We start from the raw sequence: 27996 nt of genomic DNA, 5'->3' as shown, positions 1-27996 counted from the left end.
TTCGGCTCTCTCAGAGTTGCTTTATCTTCCTTAAATGAGGAAGATTTATCTTCGCTCTACTCCAAGGAGGTGTACGTATACATCAAACTAGGTGGGCACACTTGAGACAGGAATAATTGACATGCAGCCCATTTCCCCTGAAAAAATGAACGAATGCGAGAAATAAATTAAATCAGCAGTAAGTAGAGACTGTTTGTGCACTTTACAAACATAGAGAAAAAAAGGTGTTTGCATGTTGAAAATTGTTTCCCCCGTGACGTAGGTCACTTCAGGTACTCCAGTAAAATTAGGAATTTGATTTATGAAAAATTGACCATAAAGAACGATTTTTTGCTAAAATCTACTCATGATATAATTTTAAACACTTTTTATACTATGAATTTTTTCCATGAACTACACCATTTCCAAGAAAATCGATGGTAAAAATCGTCCGTATCGATCTGCGTCATCAAAAAAATCCATGATGCCCGAAATGCAAACACCTGATTTTTTTTCTCTATGCTTTACAAAAAGATGAAAAAAATTGCCTTTTACACAGAGAAAAAAACTTCGTGGGTGGGACCCGAAGTTTAGGTCATATGGATCTCTGAAGTTTTCTGATTGAGGATCAGAACATTTTAGATCTGGCAGTCGAGGTTCGGATCACACATCTGAACCTTCAGTTCTTACATATGAAGTACTTCGGTTTTCACATCCGAAAAACTTCGGTTCTCACATCTGCAGTACTTCAGATGTAAGAACTGCAGTTTTTTCGGATGTGTGATCTGAACCTCGACAGCTAGATCTAAAGTCTTCAGATGCTCAATCTGAAAACTTCAGAGATCCATATGACCTAAACTTCGGGTCCCACGCACGAGGTTTTTTTCTCCGTGTACTGTCAGGAGCATCTGCATTTGAAATTTCAGCAAATTAGACTCTTAAACAGATTTGAAGTAAACCCAGAACAATGAGTCGTTCTTTCTCGCGACAGTGACCCACATTCATGGCTCCGTGTGTCGGAAATCTGGGCAATCTAAACGGGACATTAATTTTAAAATTCCGTCAATGTTATTGGAGCGTAGCTGTGGGCAAGTGTCTCTGCCGTCTGCGGGGCAATTACGTGCGCTTGCTTAATCACGCCCAAGGACTGGAAAATCGAGTCATTACTTGCGTCTTAAATTAAGAGGTTTCGAACAATTACGGCTCAAAGGGTGCTTTATTTTACGAGCATTATCTCGACGCGGAGTCCTTTATCCTTTTATCTGACCCCTCAATCGACTCGGCGGCGAGCGGAGCTTTGTATTGAAATTAGGAGAGGGCGAGAGAGAAAGTGAGCGTGGAAGGAACACAAGGCGGATTAAGGTGATGATGCGGCGCCTTATTTATTGTCACACGAGAAAAAGCCAATGAAAGTGTTCTAAATGAAATAATACGCGGCTATTCATGTCCATTGTGTCTCGTCGGTGGCGTCTCAACGCGGTGACGACGACGCGACGCCGCGCCGCGGCGCGGGCGGGCGGGCGGGCGGGTGCGGTGGTGGGTTACTCCCGGCTCTGTAATCGTCTCCAGATAAAAACTCGGCTAAATGCGTAATGCACCAGTTTCGAAGCTAATGACTTAACTGTCACAATGGTGGTGACCTAATGAAACTCATGCGTTTGGAATCGGATCCCAACGCCGGATTCACTTTCAAAGTTGCCGCTCTTGAGAGAGAAAAAACTTACTATTCAGTACCCGTTGAAGATCTTTTGGAGTATTAGCGTTGTTCGAAGATGGAAAACGCTTTCTTTGCTTACTTTCAAACTTCTGAAAATGTTTCCCAAATATTATGTCTGGGGCAACGAGAAAAAAGTCAGGGAAGACCTGTCCTTCATTTTTGGGGCACACGAGACACTATTTTGCAAAACTGTTCGTACGATGACAAGTCGGAAATCATCATAATGAAGAGCACTTAATTCTTGGGAAGAAGGCACTATGGTGGAAGAAGTCAAAAAAAAAAAAAAAAAAAAAAAAAAAAAAAAAAAAAAAAAAATCGGGAAATTAAAACTTAAGCAAGCCAGTAACGCTACAGTAATCGTCGACAAATTCAAGATTGATGACTGAATTATATTTTTTTGTATAGTTTTACTAAAGTCTAATATTCCAAAATAGTTAGCTCGCTCTCTGATAAAAACTGAAATGTTTGAAAATTCACTGCTGTTTCGTGTGATAAACTTTTCCCATTTTTCATCGTGATCTTTGAATGGTCTATTCATGGTTTAATTTTACTGGAACTTCACTGGAAACGTATGGTTTGAGCGACAGTGATATGGGTATGGTAATCACCAATAGACTTAAAGGTAACAAATACTGTAACTTTAACAGCATTTATCAAAGTATAGAAAATTCTACCAGATGTCAGTTCATCCTTACCATATACAACATCACCGTGTCAAAAATCAAGAGGCTCATGATAGAATTTACCATACCTCTGGTAAAATTTGCCATACTTAATTTTCTGAATTACTTCTACCAACTTTCGTACATATGGAGTTTGGAAGTTTATTTTCATGTGCGAGAAGTTACTTCAAAGTTGGTCATCATGAAAAACTGAGCTTTTATGACAATGCTCGTAGCTTTAACAGTTGAAAATAGATTATGAGAGTTCTCGTGTACACATTGACGCATTAAAGTCTTCCCAAAAGCTGAAGGTCAAATTTTGTGTGCACATTTTCATTCATGGTACTTGGACGTTGTTATATAATGGGCATTTTAGCACGAAGACGAGAGCCAAGTGGAACTCATGTTCGCTCTGGAATCAGTGGCGTGGTTTGCTTTGCGATATATCGATTGATCTGTCATTTAAACCTATTGAAAAGGATCGATGAACAGGGTGTTCGCAGCGAACACCCTTATAATCGATTCTTTACCATAGGTTTGGATGGCATAACAATCGATATATCGCAATTCACGCCACGCCACTGTCTGGAATCCATCCTCGCTGTCGTTTTCAATCCGAAAGTAAGCACGATTGTGCAATGACTTGTGTACGTCTTTGCCCGTTAATTCCTCTTCGTAGTAAAAATTATTCATTGAAGAAAAAAATCGCGCCAAGATAATGCTTATCTTGTTGAACGAAGATACGTCGAGTGTTTGGGCGCGGATTATTCTTGGTGTGCGTGAATTTCAATGTTTTCAAGACCAATGTCCCCCACCCCATCCTTTCTTTCCTTGCAGGAGTAAAGATGTCTATTGGTTAGTAATAATTTTTCTCAGAATTTCAATGCCGAAAACTCCGACGTAGTCCATTCAGTTTTTTCAAGTTCATTGATAAGTTGGTACCCAGAAAATTCTCTACGGATGAGTAACTATATGGGAGCGAATTTTTCAGGAAACCGTAATCTGATTCTCATAGGCGGTTCTAGACCCTCATGTTTGGGGGTGCCCAGAGGTGAAAAATGTCGGAGACCGGTCCCGAAGGGGAAGGTCGCTCAGGGGAGGCCTAAGTTTCGGCCCTCAAGTTTTATCCCTTTCCTACCATCCTTCCTCTTTTTCTCTCCTTCCTTTCTACTTAAATACCTATAAATTCAATGTAGAAAATTTTTAGCAAAATTTCCCATCAAAACTATAATCTTACCATGAAAAACAGTAGAATCTTTGTAAAACACGGCTATCAATATTAATTCTGTTTAAAACATTTTCAATTAATTGCTGGGATTTTTACTCGGTGTGAGCGAATGCAGAATCTTTAAAAGCAATATAATTTGGTCCTTTTTATATTAAATTCTATACTGGTTAAAAAAGCAATAAATAGAGGTGAAGGAAGAAGAAGGCCTCTTTCACGGTTCCGGTAACCGCACTTAATTTTTACTTGGGGGTGCCCGGCACCCACTGGCACCCCCGTAGAACCGCCTATGCTGATTCTGAGAAATGACGTCAATTTACAGTGGCGTGGCATGCTTTGCGATTTACCGATTTATCCGCTATTTAAACCCATGGAAACGGATTGATCTACAGGTCGTTTGCAATGAACATCTAATTATCGATTATTTATTATACCTTCAAATGGAGAGATATCGATAATCGATCATTCACGCCTCGCCACTGATCAATTGGACTGCATTTTGCAATTTGGAACTATGAATTCTGGCTCATCTGAAAAAACACGTATGTGCATAGGGAAACTAATGGCACATACGTTGTTTTTAAACCGGGCCAGAATTTATAGTTCCAAATTGCAAAATGCAGTCCAATTAGCGTATTAACAGCCGACATGTGCTATGTCATGAAGTCGAGGAAGATAGTGTAAGCCCTCTTCAACGGCGGCCTTTAAAATGTGTAAAAAGATTCCGGATTGTTACTAACTCGGGATCCTGATTTTTCTCCTGTCAGTATTTTCATGTATCAAAATAAAATCTCCCTTCTACTGAGAACGAAAATTAATTTACATTCCGGTTGTGAATTTTGATAAAAGACTGGATGTTACTGGAAGGTATGGATTCGTTCGACATGAATCGATCGAAAAGTTCAACCGCGAATAGATCGACAAAGTTCGATCGTTTCATGAGTTCGTCGATCGATTCATGAAGGACTAGATCGATTCTCGAGTTTGTCGATCGAATCACGTCGATCGGTTCACGTTTTGACTTTTCGATCGATTCGGCACCGGGTTTTAATAATGAGTCGATCGATCCACATTTTCATTTTTCGATCGATTCATGTCGATCGAATGCATACACTGGAAAAAAAACACATTGGATCTAGAGTCCAGACTCTTAGAAACATCGACAAGAAAAAATACTCTTGATTCAATCGGATTTAAGCTTAAATCAAGAAACAAGCCTCTTAATTTGAGCGGATTTCCTTTTATTTAAGCTTTAATCTGATTGAAACAAGAGTCCTTTTTCTTGTCAATGTTTTCAAGAGTCTGGACTCCAGATCCGATGTGGTTTTTTTTTCCAGTGTACCCTCCGAGTTGACTGTACTCTCCCGTGATGAAGTTACCCGTCTCCTCGCCAAGATCAAGGCCTAGAAGCGGGCAACTCGGTAGATTTGGGCGTATTTCTACCAAACAGACCTATGTGGAGGTGAGAAATATGGGGTGTGCTCGTTAGTTCTCTTTGCGTAAGAGTGAATGAGAATAATTGTGCGCCAGTGACGTCAGCGGCAACGAAGCCGCCCGCCTCCGCCGCCCCCGTCCGCCCGCCTCCGCATAAACTCATGAGCCCTGTTCACAACGCTCTCTTGCCATGCCCGCGGCTCATGAGTTCCGCATTCAGTTGGCACATAGGTCTGTTTGGTAGAATGTAAAATCCCGCTTTGCCAATGGACCACTAGACAAGGTACGAATTTAAGCAATCTGATACAAGTTTCTAAACCAGAATTTCACGTAGAACACGATTCACACTACGAAAATTACCCAAATCAACTCCTAACGAAGATATTAACGTTTTTATTTCGCACTGATTACGAGGAATTTGAACTGCCCGCTCACAAGAAACTCAAAGCTTTACGTGAGTCAAATCGCGCACTACAACGGTTTCAGCAAGCTTCTTAATCGAGCAATGTTCATTTTCCACCATGTGTTGTTCAAACTATTGGTAATTTGCTATAGCTGAGCCAAAGTGTCAAGATTGAAGTTGAAGATTTTTACATCGCAGAGACTGTCATGATAAACATTTAGCGCGCGATGTGAATCACGTAGAGCATTGAGTTTTCATGAGGGGGTGGTTTGAATTCACGCATCAAGAATCATTAAATATCTTCGGAAGGAGTTGATTTTGGTAATTTTCGTTGTGCGTATCGTGTTCTACGTGAAATTTTGGTTGAGAAACATGTATCAGAATGCTGAAATTCGTACCTTGTCTAGTGGTCCATTCTTCAAAAGGAATCACGTCCACTTTTACATTGCTTCTTATGCAGCTTCCTAGAGCACACCCCATATTTCTCACCTCCACATAGGTCTGTTTGATAGAAATACGTCCATTTGGCATGACGATTTGCTATCTCAGTTGCTGTTGTGATGAAATCTGTACGTGTGATGTAACTGCATTTTTGTTTTTGTTGCAGCCATGATGTTACGGTGATGTCTGGAGAAGGGGAATCGGGCATGCGTTTGGACGAACGTGCCGCTGGGGTCATCTCCGGCACGGACCCATATCGCGAGCTCGAACAGTACTTGGAAAAAGTTCAAGTAAGTGGATTTTCTCTTCTCTTTCTCACGCTGTCCGCAATTTTCCCCGTTGCAATCGTGAACGCGATCGAGGGATGAATTTCTGCGCTCATTCCTCGATTTTTAGTGAAGGGCTGAAACTGCGCGGGCATCGGTATAGGGACGTAAAATGATTCGATTGATTCATTTCACTGGATGAAAAAAACATTGGATCTAGAGTCCAGACTCTTAAAAACATCGACAAGAAAAAGTACTCTTGATTCAATTAGAATCTAGCTTAAATCAAGAACCAAGCCTCTTAATTTCAGCGGATTTCGTTTTGATTCAAGCAAAAATACGATTGAATCAATAGTATTTTTTCTTGTCTATGTTTTCAAGAGTCTGGACTCTGGATCCAATGTGTTTTTTCTACCAGTGTTCTTTTCTTTAAAGTGTTCATTCACCAGGAAAAAGTGATAGGAAACTCGTCAAAACAGTTGAAAGTTATCGTAGTAATTGAGTTGTGTCACCGAATGTTCTATGAAATGTCTTACAGAAATGGAAGTCGATTAAACTAAATTTTCAGATCATTTTGGGGGAGAAATACAGCGTTACATTTGCAGAAAAGGGTTTTTAAGCGCGCCACAAGAGATGAAGTAAAAATGGTGCAAAATGTGATTAAACCACTTAAGCGTATATGGCTATTTTAGGGTCGTTTTTAGGGCTTTCTGACCTGGAGAATCGGCTTTTGTTAAGAGGAAAAATTCAAACCGGAATATTAGGGTAAGCAGATCAATATTAATATAAAATATATTGGGGAAGCCTATAATATTTTCGGGAAAGCATTACTCTGAAGATTTCAGTTAGTTCTAGTATTTTCTATGTTTAAAGGAAAAGTGAGAATTCTCAGTTTCATTTTCTTATGAGTGATGGATTTTTTATCCTTGCTTGTAAATGTTTGGTTGCTTGGAAAATTATCGTTATTTAAATCAGGAAAACGTAGGAAAGTAAAGAAACGCTTTTTCATGAGGTCTTGATACATCTTGATCCGTATTTGAAGGGTCCACTGGATTTGTTTAAAATATTACAGAAAACATACTTGATGTCAGATATCTCCGTGACATCCAGTGTCATCACCGGTTATCTCGGTAATCATTAACTCAACATTAATTACCAAATTTTTTCAAAGTCTCTAACCCTTGATGTTTTATGAGTAGGCGACGGCAACACTGTCCTGACAATGATATTGTTCGGGTAATCTTCCCGGAAAACGTACAAATATCTTTAGCTGAAAAGTAACCAATTCTCATGGTTTCTCAGGCCATTCTCAGGCAGCGTATGCCACTCGCACATGGCTCTCTTCGCACTTTCGGCCGTAAGAAACAGCCACAACATGTATCCTCATTCTTGGTTCCGTTAACTGAAAAGACCGATGTGCATGTGACCAAGTCCCCGAACCATGTAGCACTCAAGCTAACTGAAAACAATATCAGTACAGCGTGCAATGTGCTCTGTGCGCCTGTGCGTGCCCTTTTCAACTTAGAATCTTTAAACGCTCGTTCACCCGTTTGATGTTTGGAGCCGTGAAAATAGAAGAAGGAGGAGGGGGGGGGGGATTATGATCTTTGTAATCAGCAACTGTTTCATCGTTAAATAAGTTTCGTTCTCTCTTTTGCCCTTGATTTTCGAAAAGATTGGTTTAAGAGATGAAAAAACCCGTATTTATAGTTCAACTGAAACTAGATATGATTTTATCACTCCCTTACGCTTTTTTTTACCATTCAGGCTTGTTTCATTTTGTGCAGGTTCAGTCGTAAACTGAGATTAAAGGTAGTTTTCTGTCTCCTTTTGACCCCGAAAACGAGTCGGGAAGTAAAACTCACCCAGTGTGTATCCTCACAAGATTCTTAAATTTGGTTTCTTTGTTCTTTTTTTATTTTGTACATTGCAAGGATAACGTTGAAAATTGAATTCATGTCAAAGAGATGTTAAATGAGTCCCCAACTATTACAATCCATCTTATCAACCATGCACCAACCTTTTAAATTTACCATTTTAAAGTTATTTGTTTAACCATCAACCTCGATACGTCAGACGTGTTAAGTTCTGATCGAAATACCCCCTTTTCCTTCACCTCTATGTTCAGAAAGAACAGGAGCAGACAGGAGAAAGATGGGACAGTTGACTGTTTCGATGCGAAGATACTCGAGTGTGCATTGTAGTATCCTCCGTGGATGAAGGCGCACGATGTCCCGTTTCGCCAGAACTCGGGATCCGAGCAAGCGCGAATCGTGCGGCGCGATGCGATTGCAATCAGTCGCTTGCGACAGAACGGCCATTAGAATCACGTGCTGTGGCAGAACCTTTAATCATCTTTACGCTCTTTCTTTTTCATCGAATCGACTTTTGCTCAATGGCTCAATCAAGAAAAGATTCTGCATCGATGAATGAACCGCAGAGTATTGCGCCCAGTTTCCATCAGCGAATCAATCTGCCACTAACCCAGTGAGATACTCCAACCTTAACTCTATTGATCCCTCTATAATGTTTTGACACAAGCCAGAATTTAAGATATACTGCCACCGAGAAATATAGAGGGTCCTCCTCTTCTTTCTTGTATTTGATGACGTGGCGTTTCACAAAGATTATGTCGTTTGTTCACTTGTAGAAGGTATTACAAAGTTAATTTTTTTTTTATCTGTAGACATTAAATAAAGTATGCGGTGGAAATAAAACGAAAAAAACTCTCATAGATGTTTACGTATATTGCAATGTTTTCTTTTTCAAGAAAATGTTTGGATATTTTCACACTCAAAACCTTGAGGGGACACAAGAAAACCCTAACGGTATTTTGTGCAATAACGATCTCTAATTGGACTATATTTTGCAATTTTGAACTATAAATTCTAGCCCGATATAAAAACGACGTATGGGTCATTAGTTTCCCTATGCACATAAGTGTTTTTCCAGAGGAGCCAGAATTTATAGTTCCAAATTGCTAAATGTAGTCCAATTGTTCCTCAAAAAAGTAAATTATGACTGAGCACAGTCACAGAGCTAAAATTGCGGTTGTACCCTCTTATTTTCTTTCTTGAGAGACACAGGTGATACTTTTTACAACACGCGCTGACGGAAAAAGAAGTTGACCACCTCAGAGATTCCACGATATCTGTCTACTACAGTGTGAAAGTTAAAATATTTGATTTGAAACGCATCATATTAACGATTGATAAATGTCATGTCGAGAAATCGGTTTGGCAAACAAAATCCATCTCAACAAACTTGATCGGAAAACACCTCCGTGTCATGTCCACCGATCACCATCCAGCAAGGATGATCGTGGCTGCCAGTGAGAATATTTTAAATCCGATATGAACTTTTGCCTCACCTATTTATGTTGCTTTCACAGCTTCCCGGAAATATATGTCCCCTTTAATATTGATCTCTGCCAAACCCGGTGTTCTCCGCAGTGCGGCAAGCGAGAGCGTGATTTCTCTGGCAAAACGTTTGGCACAGATCGTCGCCTCCCGCGCGAAGAAACGTAACTTCATTCCAAGGTTGCCTAATCGACTCAAACAATTAAATCATTTTTCAACGTTGTACCTGTACAATTTTTGTCAGAAATTTTCCTGATTTTTACATGGAACCTGAGGAAAAATCAGTGAAATTTTCAATTAGGAATGCCTAAGATTCTCCTTGTTAATGTGCAATTTGCGAGGGTAAATTTGGCAACATTGAAATTAAGTTACGTTCCTTCGTGGAAACGACGAGATGAGCGAGCTTGTTGCTCGTCCTCAAGATCGACACCACCGCATCGTGTTAAATTATCCCGGTAATAAAAGGCGATCCGGGTGTTTTTTTTAATCGCAATCGGCAATTCTGTATTGGATGAGTCGCGCCAGTTTGGGTGTTATCTGATCGAATCAAAACCTCATTATTGCCGTTTAAAAATCAGGTTTTTATCCTCGTGCCAGCGCCGCGACGCGATGCTCAGTGCGAGCTTTACGGGTGAAAGAGCATGCGCTTAAAATTCCTGAAATATCGCAGCTCCTTTTATGAAGCTAATCTTCGAAAGTGGTAGTAAGTAAAAGTAAAATTGTAATTAAATTATTGGCAACGAGTAAAGCCGTCGGAAAACCATCTCTTAAACATTGACTTTTCAGTGAAAGTTTAAATAATATTATCTGGTTCTTTAATACATCACCCAGGCGCCGTATTCCGACCCTAAAAAGCGATTGGTTTATTGCCAGTACCTATGCGCTTCAATGTTTTTCTTGTTTTTCTTCTTTGTGAGTAAGGGTGTGAGAGTGTGTGTATTTTTAAAGTGCCAGTTAAATTTACTCGTTCTCATACCTCTCTTTAAGTTTATTTTACGGATCAATTTAGAATTTTAGAAATTCGAAAATTTCTCAATTTAATGGTATTTCTTCAGAAAAAAATCAAGTCACAAGTCACAGGTTTTTGTTTCTAACTAGCCGCCCATTTTTCTGTAGAAATTCAAAACCGGGAAATATTTTGAATGTGAAAATCGTTTTGAACTTTATCTCGGACATTAATAGGATATGGAGGAATGAAACTTCCAAACCTACTCATCTTAGGTCTATCTTGTTGTTATTTGTTTCCTTTTTCAAAATCTCGATCCGTTTGACATATATTTTAATCCTAAAACATTTTCTCTCATGATCGCCACCATTATCAAGTATCCATCAATGTTACAGAGTGTTACACACTGAAATGGTAACCAGCGTTAGGTTCCATCTCGCCGAGCAACTAAACTAACTTTGCGGCAACGCGTAAAGTGTCACGCAGAAATGAAGGCGTTTCAAAACTAGATCTGTGGTAGTCGAGGTAGATCTAGGTATTGAAGCTATGGTAAAGAATCGATTATTAAGGTGTTCGCTGTCCATCTGTCCATCCATCCTTTTCCATAGGTTTGAATGACAGATCAATCGATACATCGCAAAGCACGCTACGGCACCGTAGCTTATGGGTCATCGCCGGACAAAAATTACGGTGGTGATTCCCAAAAAAAATATTTGCGCAAGCACCACAACGGGTCTCTGAAATATTTTTCTCGAAGTTTTACTGCTCATCAAGAGGAATAATCCCAAAATTATTTATCGATTTTAGTCATCATCGTTGCTCCGACCGCTCGCGATCGCGGCAAGTTTGGAGTCCGGCTCGCGGAGATGAGTCAGATGACAAGTTGCGGATTCATGACTCATGATTTTTCGCTCAGAATCGGACCATCGCTCACCGCTCACTCCAGTTTGATGCCGCCGCCGACGAATTCAAACTAAGGTGCGCCCCAGTGGCGAAGCGTGAATGATCGATTATCGATAATTCCCCATTTGAAGCTACGGTAAAGAATCGATTATCATAGAGTTCGTGGCGAACACCTGTTTATCGATCCTTTTCCGTAGGTTTAAATGGCAGATCAATCGATACATCGGACGCCAGTGGTGCGCCCGCATTTTTCGGCCTCCGATGACAATGCCTGGGCAGAATAGGAATGAGCAGCCAAAACCTGAATTCATGACGAAGGTCACTCTCGGGCATTGAAAGGATTTCATTGTTTGGTGGTTATTATGGTTTTTTCTCCTTTCTTTAAGTGCTCGGACGTTTTGTGATATTATCTCTTGCGTACAACTTATTGAGATGACTTTGTTACGATATGGTAGGTGTTCACGAAGCTCTTTTTTCCTCGCTTTGTCCCAAAACGAAATAAAGCTATCACAACACGGTATTTTTTCCCGGTCACAAGAAAGTTGTCCGCCGTCCCTGTATTTATAACCTCGAAAGGACCCTGCTTTCCTTACCCTTCCCTCCGACAATTGGGCTCTCTTTTTCCTTGAAAGTATTTATTGCACTCAACCCAAGAAAGTTTTTAAAGTTTAATTGGGTGTTGAAGACGGAAGAGTGCCCAAGAATATGGTGTAAAACAATTACCCCGCTTGTTTTGACCGTTAGTGTCTCGCGGTTCTTATTGATCATTCAAACAATCGCTTCGCAGAGTTCGTTAGACGTTTCTTTGTTTTTATTCCTTCACCCTATTTTTAAGTCCTAGATTTATATATGACCAGTGAGAATGCAAAAATGTGAAACTTTTTAGCCTCGGAGTTTCGTCAATTTGAAATTTACTCAATGTGATCTTCTGGCTGAAATGGGTGTAAATTGATGACCTATTACTTCAAAGAGAAGAAATATAGAATAACTCACTTGTAAGAAAAAGCAAATCATGTGGCTGTTGAGTCAAGTACAAACAGTTGTAAGACACCATAATATTGTCCCAACCCTACATAAATTAAATGAGCTCCCTTTATATTTCACCCTTGATGGGATATCGGATTTTTTCTTTGTTTTAGAGCGTATATTACTCTCAAGTTTGTTTTGCAGTTTACTGAACACCTGATCTAATATTTCCTTTAGTGGATCTGTTACACAAGTCACGGAATCGCATTTTGGTGATCGAAGCCGAATGGATTCATCAAAATGACAAGGAATACGAATGCAGCTTTCGTCTCGTGAAAAAGAGGGAAGGACAGTGGATGACATTTTTCGCGCTAATACCTGGCATGGGTTTTTCTACACAGATCTCACATGCAAATGCTGCAGGTGGAGCAATCATGAGTATACATTTTATTTATCACGGATCGATGAGACACGGTCGAAGAAAACATGGCATTTCTAGCACGTTGGATCTCATCCACCGATGGTTTTTAACATGCGATATTTACATTGAACAGACCCAGAAACTTGGCGTTTGGACAAATCTCAATACAAGCTGCGGTAAGCACTATCGAAACACGATTTCGTGACATGTGCAATGGATCCTCTCGAAATTTGCATCAATACCCCAATAATTCTCGCCGAGAATACAGTGACTCATCGTCCAGATGCAGGGTTTTCTCTTCCTCAAATATTTTCTCGAGCTTTCTCGGAATATCAACGACGCAGTCGAGCCGTCCCGAGCATGTGTGTCCAACGAGCCAAGTCATAAACTTGTCCTCTCAGCAGGACTGTAAGTAGTCGGGAAAAATACTCGCAATAAAGTGTTTTCTGTGTCTGGGCCGGGCGAAGCCGCGGTTCCCTAGACCAAAGGCCAAAGTTAACGAAGCGGTCACATAGGAGGAAGAAAGGGGGCCGGGAAATAGTTTCGCACGATTTTTATGCGAGCCGCTCGCGTCTCCGTTCGACGATTCGCGCTCGCGTAAAAAGGGTAAAGCCTTGTTTTCCCGGCCGGATTGCCCGTCGAGATGGGAGCATTCCATGAGGTCTCTCAGCAGGACAACGCTCAACTTACTACGCCGTTTAATTTGGACCAAAAGTCTCAGTCTTTCGGACTGACTAGCGTAACTGCATGTTAAGATGGAACCCATTTTGTGTGTGTTCTTATGCTGTGTGGGGCTCACGTGAAAATAGAGTTAGGCGGTCGCGGAAGCATGGCAGAATTCCAGCGGAGTCCAGCGATCGTGTGGGAGGTCCAGGAATGGAGTCGTCCTCTGAGGATGATGAGCCGGACTACATTATCGATTCTCGAAATATTGGAGTTGAAACACAAACGGAAACTGTTCCTGTCTCCGCATCTCTAAGCTTTGGCCGTGGTCCTTCGGTCCGGAGAGCTTGACCGGTCTGGGGTCCGCGTGTTGTAACTCGACTCGTTCGACGTTGCGATCCATCGATTTCTCTGATTTTTGGTTAATATCGATCAACCTTCCTCCAGTAAATATCTCGAACCATTTACCCTCCCGCTCTCCCGTTCAATGAACCTCTAGAATGAAAGCTATTGGCATCAGTCTTCTAAATGAGTTTTTCTTCTATATCCTAATGGATTTAGTAGATTGGTAGACAAGAATTTTTTTGAAACAAGGGAAACAGTACACTAGATATCTCCGTTTCCGACAGAGTTTTTGAGATTTTCACGAATTATGAGACTATTTACTTACCTTTAGCGATGATATGAGTGGTTCGTAATTCGTCGCTTCCATCACTAAAGAACGTAATATATTCCAGTATTGCCAAATTTCTTCTCGCAAATTGAATTTTTACGATTGTCCAACGAGGAGGATTTTGGAAATTTCCGATTGAAATTGTCACTGATTATTCATTTGATCCCGATCAGAAAAATTTTGGACAAGAATTGTGCAGGTGTAGTCATGCAAAACATTGAATTGTTTGAGTCAATTTTGCAACATCGAAAAGGAGTTATGTTCCTTCGCCCGGGAACCGACGAATTTTATGCATATAAGTGCATTCTGGCGCTCTGCACTGGAAAAAAAAACACGTTGGATCTAGAGTCCAGACTCTTGAAAACATTGACAAGAAAAACTACTCTTGATTCAATCGGATTTTTGCTTGAATCAAAACGAAGTCCGCTTAAATTAAGAGGCTTGGTTCTTGATTTAAGCTAGATTCTGATTGAATCAAGAGTACTTTTTCTTGTCGATGTTTTTAAGACTCTGCACTCTAGATCCAACGTGTTTTTTTCCAGTGTGCGACACCCAATGTAAACTGTTCATCTGAGCACTTATTCGCGAGGAGAAATGCATTTTGGGAACTTTTACATGCTGCCATTTCAATACTTCATCCTGTAACGAGATGAAACCGCAGTTGCAACTTGCACCGCCGATGATAAAAGCTCAACTTCTCTACTTTACGTTCGGAAACTAATCGATGTGCGAGTTGACCTGTGCGCTTATTCTAATACCTGAAACCAGGAGATGTGCGCTGCTCGTTAATTGAGCGAGCGATTTAATCGAAAGGATCGATAGCTCGAGCTCGTGTCGCGCACGGACGAGCGCGTCTCCCTCTCTTCGTTTGGCGGGTCCGGCCTCCGCAACCCACGTGACTCCCAGATGTGGCTCTCTCAGTTAGGAATAATTGTTCTTCTTTTAGTCACACTCAACACTTCGAGTCACCGTTCGGTCACTCCGCGACTCCGTCTATCGCCGCTCGGAATTTGTTTGTTTTTCTCGCCTCCGGACCTCCCTCCCGTCCTCTCGGGGATTTTTTCGCGTCCCGATCGAGATCTTTTCGCGTCAATTATCGTCCGGGAGTCATGCTGCGAATCGATGTTAAGTCATCCTGAGCTTCGGGCCACGCTTGACGACGCATTTGGTGCGAGTTGTTCCGAGTTCGCGAAACTTCGCGAAAATCGTCGTGAAGTCGGCAGTTTGGATTCCCTTGTTTTCTCACTTTGCACAATGCAAGCTTTGTTAGTGAACCGTCGCTCTGATGGACGTGAGATGTTTTTTACCTGTTGAATTCGTACTTCAAGTGCAAATCACTACTGCTTCAATGCGCCTCAAAAGATCAGAATAATAATCGCAAACCGGTTTAACCGAATTAAATAATAAGATATTTAACAAAAAAAATGTCAAAATTCAGAATCATGATTTAAACTTTCCTAAATTGTACATGTTTTTTCTCCGTGCATATGTTTAAGGCTCTAAAAAGATTATTGCTACCTGCGTGCTGTCAGACTGCTTAAAATTTGCTAATCGTAAAATTTCAAACTGTGCTTCTGTGTAAGACTCCTGGAGTGCAATTTAGAAGTGGCTCTATTCGACTATTAATGTAAAAATTACCGTGATGCATTGCAGGTATTATTGAGTCGATCCAAATAACTTAAAAGAATTTCTTTCTCTAGTTCGTTTTGTTTGGAACTTTAGCCTCTGCGTCGTTTTCGTGCTTTTTCCGTGTGCTCGCTCTGCCGAGAAGTGACCTTTCAATTGTGATTCTTCACAGCGGACGAAAAGCGAGAAAGTGATGTGTGTTTGTGTCTGAAAAAATTTGACCCTCACTCTGTGCGTATCGTGAATTTCTTCCGAAAGTTGTGCCATTGCTGACATCGCGCTCATTCAACTTTTCTAGGATTTTCATACCTCTGTAAGTAGACAATGCCCTGAATTATGGTGTGTAAATCGAAATTTGACGAGCAGATAATAAAATTCGGCAATTGAACGACAACTGTGTCAAAACAAATTCGACCATATCCTCAACCTATAAAAATAAGAAATTGAACTGGCGTAAAAACTTTTTCAAAGAGACAAACCCTTTTCAACCCACAAACAAAACGAGTAAAAGTTCAACTTGCGTTCGCTTGGAATCAGCACAATTTCAGCAGCAGCTGAAAATTAGCACCGTTCTTCGTTGCTCAGTCATAAGGATGTATTTAATGTCCTCCCTCCTCTTTTTTTCTAATTTTCACAATTTCAAAGTTGAGAATGTTTTTCCTCAAAATATGCAGACAGCATCCTCTAAGGCTTTTAACTTTTACCCACGCAGCCTAGGCTTCGTGTGCCGGTTTCACTTTCTTAAAACGCGTTAAAGTCACTTTGAAGAATCCGCAAAGGATTGTGTTTGACCCATTCCACCTCAGTGCACCTCGATCCCTCTCATGTTACAATCAGACAACAGTTTGCAATTGGTAACTAAAATTTTTACTTCAGTTTAGAAACGGTGTATGTACCATTAGTTTCCCTACGCGCGTAAGTGTTTTTACGGAATAGCCAGTAGTTGTAGTTCCCAATTGCAAAATGAAGTCCGATTATAGATGAACGAGTGACGTGCATTGGAACAACCGATCCAAATATTGACTACCTTTTGCAATTAGTAACTAAAATTATTCTGGCTCGACCGTATAAAAACGTATACGCTTAGGGAAGCTATCGGCACATACGTTGTTTAAGAGAGGATGACGTGACATTCCGGTGCATGACGTTACCCACCGTTTTCCGCGAAGGGCACCATGTTCGATGATATCGTATAGCCTGTTGCTCGAGCAAATAACTCCATCGTTGCAATGATCTAAGAGTTTCTACCATCAAAACACGATTCTATGACCAGCGCAACCGAGCGATTAAACCTCCCGTCTGTCGTGATCCTAAGTCGGTAAAAAGGAGTTTCGTGTATTCCGTCGACAGCTGTCACGATGTCGAAGCTGACTCTTGCGAAAAGCGTTCGGGGGAAAAATAAAGAATCGAGACGAGACAAGAAGAGACGCGATAACTTTATTCCGTTTGTCTTTGAGGATTTTATCAGTCGTAAGGTCAGCAAGTTGCAGCAACATAAATCGCAAGCTCTGTTTTTAATTTAGTCTCAAAATTGTCAACATCTCCCCGTGTTGTCAAGCAGTAGGCTCGCTCGTTGTTTTTATTTCCTGCCGATTTTTGTGATTGTGAAGCTCGTTGCAGAATGAAGGTATTTCCGATCGCCCTAACTTCCGATGTGTTGTTTCGGTTATTTCGTTGCCCCTCCAACGTAATGCACTGAAAAAAAAAATCTCGGTGTATTTACCAAGAAAAGGGTAAAATTACCAAGAATTCAGGGTTCTATTTGATCCCAGTTTTTTCTTGGTAAAATTACCATTTATGGAATTGGTAATTTTACTGAGAAATCTCGGTAAAATTATAGAACTTTCTCGGTAATTTTACTGGGCCTTGGTGAAAACGCCAATATTTTTTATCGACTGCGGTAGTATTACCGAGATAAAATGGCAATAAAGTCACCGGGAATTGATTACCAATAAAAGTGGTATTCTTACCAGAAAAAACAGTAAAAATACGGGTTTTTAGGTAAGCTTACCAGTCTGTCCTGGTAAAATTACCAATAATTGGTAAAAAAATTAAGATGGTAAAGGTACCAAAGGACCTTCGTAAAAACGCCGAGAATTTTTTTTCAGTGTGGCGTATCCCGATTTCAGAATGAGCCCCAGAAAGTATAGACTCGTGTGTAAAACAGGGCTCATGTGGAAATCGAAGTACGCCGTTACGTCAAAGGGGCGACGATCTAACCGTCACATTGGGTGCTTTTCGAATTCGAACTGGAGACTGACTCTTTTATTCATCAAAGCTCAATAGAGCCCCGAAAAACAATTTTCTTGAGATATTATTTTGACTGAAAGCGTCGTTTCTTGTTAACAAAATTGTTTTTTTTCTCTCTTAATCCGCACGGATTTAACTTAAATTAGTTTCTCTGAGTCAAAGAAATGTTGTTTTACCACAGTTTTTTTTTTTTTTTTTTTTTTTTTTTTTTTTTTTTTTTTTTTTTTTTTTTTTAAACTTAAACTTAACGGTAATTAAATGACGCTTTTTTAACTCAAAAGAACTGACTTTAGGTTAAATCCGCACTAATTTAACTTTAAAAAACCAAGTTTTGTCGACGAGAAACGACGCTTTAAGTCAAAATAATATGTAAGGAAATATTTTTGCAGCAAGTCCACCTTGCCATTTAAGCGTAGGAAAATAGTTTCAAAGCTGACTGTTTTCCACAAAAGTAATCTTTTTAAATTGTGGTCTGTCAGAAAAATCAGCGGAGCAAGTCAATTAAGCATTAACAACCGCCGCATCTTGTGCAAGAAATCATTTGTCAGGATTCATGTGTGGAAAAAGAGCGCTATACCTCAGGGCACAATTTTATTTAAAGGAATTTTAGACGGGCTGGGTCGAAAATTTTGATTTTGAGGTTTCAACAGAAAATTCTTCGTCATCTTTTGAAGTATAAATTATTGCACGTGATATGATGCATTAATTGTACCAACTGAAAGTATACTTCAGCGATGTGGAACCCTGAACATGTCAGGTCAGTGTTCAAATAGTTTCTTGTCATGCTAAGTTTCTTGAAGTTCAAACTTAAAACAGCCGTACCTCATAGTGTGGTCCAACATTTTTGGGCGTTAATTCCCTAATACATGTGTAAAATACCTTTCTACCCTTCGTTATCATTCAAATCGTATACTTCCTCTCGGTAATAACGTAAGGCCGAGAAAAATTTGAAGAAAAATGGGTAGGAATAGAGGTCTCTGATTTTTCTCGAAGCATTTGAGGATACCATTTTTCTTGCTTGTTAACGTTACAGTGGAACCCATCCATTCGTTTCTCGTGGCTCGTAAAAATTGCTTCCGAGAATCACCAAAATTTTTCACCAGGCAGTGACTGATTTGGTTCAAAAATCAACAGCAGATCTTCCTCAAAAAATCTCGAATCCTTGAAAAGAACTATTGCCTAGCCTGATTTCACTGCGTCGCGTCGCTCGGTAATATAACGCGTTGGTGTCTGAAATATTTCGACTTAGAGTTTATTACCATACACCTGGTCTCCTCTCTCGCCACGCAAATATCCACTCTGTTTTTATATCAAAGACATCGTCTCGATTTCCTGTGAATTGGTATTCTCAGGTTTGTGTCGATTTTATTTTCTGCATAATGACGTGATGCTAATAAAAAGCGCATAAATTTATGCAAAGGAGAAAGTTAATAAAATAACAGGAGCAATAAAATAAGATTTAAGAAATTTACGCGTACATCAGTTGCATCACGATCACACATGCTTGATGACGTAATTGTATGCTGCTGTTGATTTGTTACCAATTTCATCATTTTGTAGCGGGCAGAATATGAATGACCAAAATTACTTCCGTTTTGGAGGTATTCTTAGACTGTCGATCAAAATTTTCTCTTTTTGAATCGCTCTTTTACGCCAAAATATATTTAAATGTGTAATGTGCCGTGAAAAAAGAAAAAGAAGAGAAAAAATAAAGATATGAAGAAATATTTAAAAATGAGTGGGTCTCAAAAAGAGATCATAGACATATAGACTCATCGTATCTTTTAAAAGTCCTAATTCGGAAATTGAATTTATTGCTCATTAAATGCAGAGACTACGTAAAGCACGTTTCTTTGAACTAACGCCAAACCCTCTTTCCCACATGCACCTCCTGATTTTGTCAGCACGTCTGAATGCAATTCGAAAAAGGCATGCTCTATAAGTACTTTGCTCTGATCTAATCAAGATGAAAGGACGTGTTTTGTTTTTGAAATCTCTTCTTCTGAGAAATTTAGGAGGCTGTCTTGTCCACATAGCCCATATGTATGCCGTACCTAGAATACTCCTTCCATTACAGTTGAGTTCAAATTCTGTGGTGCGAAAATACCAGTTATACACTCTCATATGGGGATATGTTTTTGAAAAGTTTATTCCTTCCCACAACGAAATAAGATTTGCAAATAACGAACGGGTGTTTTAGATACTACCTTACTTTGCCACTGTGAAGACCCAACATTGAAAACGTGAACACACTTACCTTTAGTTTATAATGTTAATTATAATTAAGTATAGTTAGTGACGCGAGGCATGACACTAAAAGGACCCAAATCGATATAGGTTTCTCAACGTGACCCCAGTTTCATATATTCTATACAGATCTCTGAGCTGAACACTCTGCTCTTTTAGTCTCGCATTGATGCTCATTAGAGTTCAAATTTTTAACTCTAATTGAAATTTTTGGGCCTTGATTTTCCACCCTGTTTCCCATTTAATTGTGCGTGTTTTCGTTAAATTATTCGGGCTATTTTTTATTTTTTCATGTAGTGTGAAATAAAAAGATCACAACTCTTGAGTATCATGCAGTTGGCGCAGGAGATCGTTCGGCTGTGATTATAAGTAGAAAGACGAAGCTTCCTCTGTTTACCGCACTGCCGTGCTGAAGAAAAACGCCTTATGAAAATTCAAATGTTGCCAAATTCACTCTTAGAAAATAATTATCCTCGAGGACGGTTATGAATATATTTCATTGAAATTTTCAGACTTTTTAAATCAGATTACGAACAAAATTGTCTGAAAATTTGGTGGAAAAATGCCCAGAAATTTCCCCGAAAATTCGCGATTTATCGAAGGAAGTTAGGCAACGTCTGAAGGCTCTTACGGCGTTCTTCCCTAGGACGGCAGCACACGTTCGCGTCGCATCGTGCATCGTCCCACCCGACCTGCCTGACACTCCTGCTAATGCTGCTATACGAGCCGCGCTAACTCATTACTTAGCGCACGCCAAACCACACCGCACCGCATCGACCGCAGTGTCGCCTTCATTGGCGTGGCGTGCCTCGCGATATATCGATTGATCTGTCATTCAAAACCACGCAAAAGGATCGATAAAAAGGGTGGCTGCAGCGAACACATGATAATCGATTCTTTACCATTGCTTCAAATGGAGAAATATCGATAATCGATCATTCACGCCTCGCCACTGGTTGCCTTCCAAAGCTCATTCATCCAACTCGCGATTCTCAGCCGCGCCATTGACCCTGTTCGAATTCAAACGCAGCCCGCTTCGGGTCCACTAGCCGCTACTCGAATCAAATCAATAGCTACGTTCGTGTGGCACTTGACATCCAGATTTAAACGCCAGGGGGGCATGCGAGCGGGGGCATCTGGTCTGGATGTACCTCAGAGAGCTGATTATTGAAATCAGGCAAAGTGATAGACAAAGTGGAAAAATAGAACATACACAGGAAAAAAAAAACATATTGGATCTAGAGTCCAGACTCTTGGAAACATTGACAAGAAAAAATACTCTTGATTCAATCGGATTTTTGCTTGAATCAAAACGAAATCCGCTTAAATTAAGAGGCTTGGTTCTTGATTTAAGCTAGATTCTGATTGAATCAAGAGTACTTTTTCTTGTCGATGTTTTTAAGAGTCTGGACTCTAGATCCAATGTTGATTCCAGTGTAGAACGATCCAATATCGGTAGATAAGTAATAGGCTAACTAACGGCAACCCAAGAGAGATCCCATAGTTTGTCCACCTTTTCCTCCCTTTCCCAATAACAATCACCCGTTCTATCCTATAGGATTGCTCAATTTTCCTTTTGCCTTTTTGTCTATTGCTTTGTCTGTATATCTGACTTATCGGTGAGTTTTTCCGTAAACTTTCGATGGATAATGAGCAATTGAACTTGGTAGACTTTCTGCTCTGCGAGTTGCCGCTAAGTAGTTTTGGAAGAATTTATCGCCCAATAGATGAGTTGGGATATCTTTGGGATTACTTTACTGTACGCTTTTCCTCTCCTTATTTCTCTCTAATTTTTCTTCAGTTCCCTACATCGTACGGCGGGAATCAGGGTAGTATGAATCGGAATTGTTTGTTTTTACAATGATTTCTTCTTTGATTATTAACGCTGCCATGCGCCTACAAGAGTGCAGGAATACTTCACGCATTGCGTCAACACGGTGCGCGGTGCGGTCGCCGCGAAGTTAGCGCCTACAAGACTATATGAATACTTCACGCATTGCGCCAAACACAGTGGCTTCTTCTCTCTCTTTTTATCTTTTTATTTCATCGTAACTACACTTCTACTCAAAGAATTCGCCGACAGAACCCTTCAAATGATTATCGTATGAGGTAGCTTGTGTGGCCTTCACTTAAAAATTGAAGGTAAATTGGCATGACGTTATATGAACCTCTGATCCCTGTTTGGTAAAAAGCTCTTTCTTGTGCGTGTTTGGAGTGAGCGTGCTATTTCACAGTGATACTAACTAAATCATAAGTAAAATTCAGTGAAATTTTTAGTGAAACGGATGCATTCTCTTTCCTTACAATGAATGAAACATTAGAGGAGACTTTGAAACACTGCAACCGAGAAGTGCCCTTTTCGCGTCCAGTGCCTCAATTTAGGTTGTCCCCTTTCGGAACATGTTTATTTTTATTTCTCAAAGAATGCAATTTTGATGCAAGGAAAAACTGCTCTTAAAAAATTAGAAAACTGACATGATCAATGTTGCCTTTTCCGTGTAGGACGACTCGAAGTCACTGCCAAACACGTTGACATTTTATAAGGCCATCGCGCAGTTTCGACGTTTATTCGGTAGATTTCCTCAGAAAACGACCTCGCTCCGTGAAACAACACCAAGGGTGTTTTCGGTGAAAATCAAGAGAGCTAAATCCCTTTCCAGCCGGCCGCGTATGGATTTGATGATTTCAATTTAATCGCACGCCTGTGGAATGGCCCGTACTCTCAATCTGGCCGCACCTGTTCCATTAGAGCTGCGCTCACAAGGTGGGAAGTATGGCACGATGAGGTCTGTCGTGTAGATGAAAATGTCCTTGGGTTTTTGTCAAGTATTTGTTTGGGCACTATGATCGCTGTCAGCTCGTGTTATTCAACTCTGTGTTCCGGAGATTGTGTAGCTTCTTTAGTCTGTTTTGTGACGAAATATGAGGCAGTATGCATTCACTTTCAACACATTTCATGTACTTTACAATACAACAGCCGCCCGATTGCGGCACGCTCTCTTATTAAACGCAGGGCGATTTTGCAGGTCTCTGTAATTATACCTCCATGAGAAACCTCACCGCACACCGTAATCTTTTTGTTGAGGTATACTACTCTTTTTACATTCAATAATATCGACTTCTGTATCTATTAACTGATTGACCCATTTTTATCCTTTTTCATTCCTTTCGGATCCTGCGCCGCATAACCATTTGTAATTCAAAAAGGCGCTCAAAGTAAAAGTTCCTTTTTGATCAACAAGAATCTTGAAAATAATTTAACGTCGAAAGGTTTCGCAATCACATTGCTATTTTAATCTACAGTCGTTCAAAAATATTAAAAATTATAGTCATTTATTTGCTGCCAAGTGAATCACCCAAAAATCCGAAACAAAAATATCTGCTCTGAGAACATTTCTCAAGCGAAAAATTGGGGAAAGTCAAGGAAACCCCTAAAGTAGCATATAGAATGCATCAGATGAATTTTTGAGGAAGGTCTGAGAAATTCACCGCGTGACATCGTCCTGCCGATACATACATGACTGTAAAAGTTGCCCTTTTCCATCTCAAAGGACCTCAGAGTACTGAATAGAATCTTCATTTCCGACGCTTTTAAAAATTCAAGCGAAACTTAAAGAAATTATGGAGTCATAGTAACTTTTTACACCATTTATTCCCTACTTTACTTAAAATTCTTAAAATTAATCATTATAAGTTTGTTAAAATTTGGTACCTGATTTTCTGCAGCCCTGTTTTCGTTCTTTGTTTTTCTCCGCATCTGCTTGCATGCCTGCATCTTCCGTAAGCACTCATATGGATTCACCGTTTCAACATCTCATTTCCTACTAGAGATAATATATTTTAAACACTCCCGGCCTTATAATCTAAACATGCGTATTCGCGCAAAGCAAAATGAAGATTCGGATTTCAATGTTACTTTTCGCCTAATGATGCTCGTTGCGCCAAAAAGCAGCAAAAAATTAATTTTTTTTGAGCAAGTAATCAAAATAAATTCGCTCAATGATGACTGATGAATTTCGGAGTGAGCACTTTGCTACAAACATACGCGAGTTTTTGCAAATTAGGTTAGAATTGCTTAACCAATTGCTCAACTCTTAAGTCATCAATCATCATTAGGCGAATCTGAAGCTCAACTGCCGAGCTTAACTTTTGCACTAATAGGAAGATATGAGTGCGAAGTCTCCGAAGTATAACGTCTCTGTTTCCGGCGATGAAATATGGTTGAGTAGGTTATGGCATGGATGGTTTGAAAAGTTTGAATGGTCATAGTCGCGCCTTGTGCCCGCTGTCTGGGCCGGAGTGTCGGGGTCCAAATGTTAAGTGGCTGCCATTAGCGACGATTGGCAGCTACCGTTACTGCGTTACTGCCGCTTATGGTTCGGGCCCGAGTCCCAGCCAAAGCCGGCATGCGGCCCGGCTCGGCACACACCGCAATACTTCCTCCGCGCTCACTGTTGTCATATTCTTTTATGAAAGTATTGATTTTGTTCCTTGTCCATTGGAAAGGGAATTAACGATGAACAATAGCTCTGTTTTTAAAATGAGTGGCTCCTTTTATTTCTACACGGAGAAAAAAAGAACAGTTTGAGCGACAGTGATATGAGGATGATATTCACCAACGGAATCTATGGTTGCAAAGACCCTAACTTTAATCGCATTCGCCGAAAGTATGGTAAATGCTACCAGATGTCCGGTGAACTGGACCCTACAGTATCACTGTGTCAAAAATCTAGTAGACTGACGCCAGAATTTACCGTTCATCCGTTAAAAATTGCCACACTTTTTTTCAGTGTAAGTACAGATTATATCTAGCGTTTTTTTTAAAACAGAAAAAACTCTGGAAATAATCAGCCAAACTGGAAGTGCAGAAGTAAACATGTAGCCTACGATGGGCGTGTGTTATCTCTTAAAGTTTTAACTTTTTTTTATGTATGCCTTTAGAAAAACGAGTCTCCAATTTCAACGTAAAGGTTCTGTTTTCACCCAACCGCGTGTAGGAAGGTGGAATACGCGGTGAAGATGTAGTGCCAGATTGTAACAATAAGTCCTCAAGTCTCGCTTTCGAGCAATTGAAAATAAACATTGCGAAGAGAAGAGGAGCAACAGTTGTTGCGTGTACGTTAGGTTTGCATAAATTCATCGAGATTTGTCTATGATTTGAGAAGATTTTGATTCTCAACCGGAGCATTCTTAAAGCACACAAAATCACACGGGAAAATATCTAGGTACTGTACTGATGATATCACCACGATTGATAAATTGCCATAGTCTGTGAAAACCACAGTTTCTCTGCACTATCTTTTAATTGTTTTAAATTGCACACATATGTGACAGCACAGGGATGAGTTACAAGCAGCGGGCTGACTGTTGAAATTGATAGACAAAGCTTTAGACAAAGAAGACATTGGGAGTAAAGAGTAACCTGTTGATTGAAACGGGTGGTTGTTACAGACTAAGGGGGTAAATGATGGACTAACTTTAGGGCCTTTCGTGGGTTGCCGCTGGTTTATTACTTACCTCTTTTGTCCATCGCAACCAGTCGCTTCCACCAATAGGATCGCTTTATTTTCAGTTCGTCACCTTTGTCTATCAATTTCAATAATCAGCCCGCAGGTAGCTAAATATTTGAGAAACTATTTGACTCTATTCTGATTTACTACCGTGTGCGGGCAGCACAGTATATTCTTGTCTGCATATTATGTGATATGTGTGGGCATTATTTCCGCAAATCGTGGGAGGCAGAGGAAATTCATCGCTCGTTAACGGGCTAAACCGAAATCTGTGATTTACAAGGTGAAATTTTTCCTCTTGTGCGGATTTTGGGCGGAGAAGAAAGTGGGGCAGTATGAGAAAGAAATTGTAAACATCGCACCGACAAAAGGATGTAAAATTTGGAGAGTAGTCATCAAATGATCACGGTCGGAGGCAAAGAGACGCCTTATCTAAACTTAATGGCACTGTTTAAACACTTTTGTTTACCCATTCCAAATCCTATTATCATGTCGTCAAAAGATTTAATAATAGCTTCGAGCTCTTATGGTGTTAACGAATCACCTTTTGATGTCCAGTTTGATGGCAACATTAGCTCGCAGACCGGCTCGGAGATGCTCTGTCTCGAGGATTAAAAATCATCAATCCTGAACTTTCTATTTAGACAAATGTGCACGAATAGGAATGGAGCATATGTCGCACCAGCAGGATGCAGCAATCACGCGGATGACATTTCCTTGGGACAACCTCTCAAACGGAAGCTAAACTTTTATAAATCTACTAGAACCAGATTCGTATCATATTCATCTACATGACGTTAATGATTCTTAATATAAAACGAAACAGGATGAAAAGATAAACTAAATAAATAACCACCATAAAATCTATCTGTAGGATATTGGAAGAACTTCTCTCTGTCGTATCGCATAATTTTATTGTTTCGATTTTGACCAATTTGAAAATCTAGTATATTTAACGCAATTTTTTCGTATGCATATTCTTTCACTTTGTTACGCATCTTTATGGCACACCTGGTACCCTCTATAAAACTTAAAATGATGAGAAAAAACACCTTGCCCTCTTATTTTAATAGGTGTTCGGAAGTAATGTAAGTCTATGTTAATTGCTGCCCAATAATGTATGCGATTTTGTAATATTTTAATCTTACTGAACGTTAAGTTCACCGCCATTCCCCCTATCAACCCGTGACGTAACGTAACATGACGTGACACTGACTAACACCCTCTCCGCCTAAAGCACGCATACTTAATACTAAAGACTTCCTGATACACAGCTAAAAAGACTGCAAATACACTGAGTTGGGTTATTACATTCATAGATTTACCACGTATATTTATACAGAATATTCGCGTAACATTATTCATCGTCATTGTTTTTTCAGCTTGGAACCCCTTTATTTGCGTGTTTTTTCGTCGCGTATACAGTATAAATATACTATTTATACTATAAGTATGCATAAAGTAAAAAATCAGTAGACCCACAGGCGCATTCGTTTATCATAAATTAAAATTGTAAAATCTTGCCTGCATTTCTACAAGATGAACACCTCGATAGGGAATGAATTGAAAACAGAGTCCGCGTACCATGTCGTTCAACTTGACGGATGTGTTGGTTGCAAGTTCATTACCCAAATGACATAATTAATTATATAATAAATAATACATGGTAATAATAAAAAACAATTCCAGGCATTATATAAAATGGATAAGTTAGACAAATGCATCAAAAAGTTACGGAATGGGCGCGGATACTCAAGCAAAAGGGATAAGACATAGTTCTGAAGTAAAATTAAAGAAGAAAAAAGATCTGTTGAAAAATTTCTTGCTCCGTCAGTAAACGTGTAAATCGTGGCGGTATTGTGTCCGCCCGAGCAGAGATAACATTGGTAGTTTATTGTCAGGTCAATAACCACGTTCCAATTCACGATCAATGCGGGTACAATAAATCGTCGCCCTCCTGACGTAAGGGCGTAACTCCATTTCCACGTGAGCCCTGAAAAGCATGGAGTTATATGGAAAGCAGAGCTCACGGGGAAATCAAGATACGCCCTCATGTCAGAGGGACGACGAAATTTGCCGTGTTCACGAAAGCTCAGTCCTAGAGACCCCGTTTTTCGCGTCACTCTCCACGCCTCGATGATGTAAGCGGGCATAGGTGTGATATTCGGGTCATTTGAAACAAACGATTCGAAACCCACGGGACCGTTCCGGCCCCCTCCCCGGCGGGCTCCGAATTCGGCCGTAAATCCCAGCCGACGTTTCATTAATGTTTTAATTACCGATTTTTTTCACCGCGTGCATCTTG

The 27996-nt window shown here is 40.1% G+C and overlaps 1 protein-coding gene across 2 annotated transcripts in view; it reads left to right on the top strand.

The window, feature by feature from the left end:
* cv-c (RhoGTPase activating protein) overlaps nt 1-27996 on the top strand; it is a 235660-nt gene that overhangs the window by 113162 nt on the left and 94502 nt on the right. For both annotated transcript variants that reach the window (XM_072300080.1, XM_072300079.1), the window contains one exon: nt 6028-6151. In XM_072300080.1, coding sequence (XP_072156181.1) covers nt 6044-6151 — 108 coding nt within the window. In that variant the 5' untranslated portion in view covers nt 6028-6043. The remainder of the gene's footprint in view (nt 1-6027; nt 6152-27996) is intronic.

Source organism: Bemisia tabaci, chromosome 4 (genome assembly GCF_918797505.1).
Source record: "Bemisia tabaci chromosome 4, PGI_BMITA_v3".
Classification (NCBI taxonomy): Eukaryota; Metazoa; Arthropoda; class Insecta; order Hemiptera; family Aleyrodidae; genus Bemisia; species Bemisia tabaci.
This window is presented reverse-complemented; position numbering and strand designations above follow the sequence as displayed.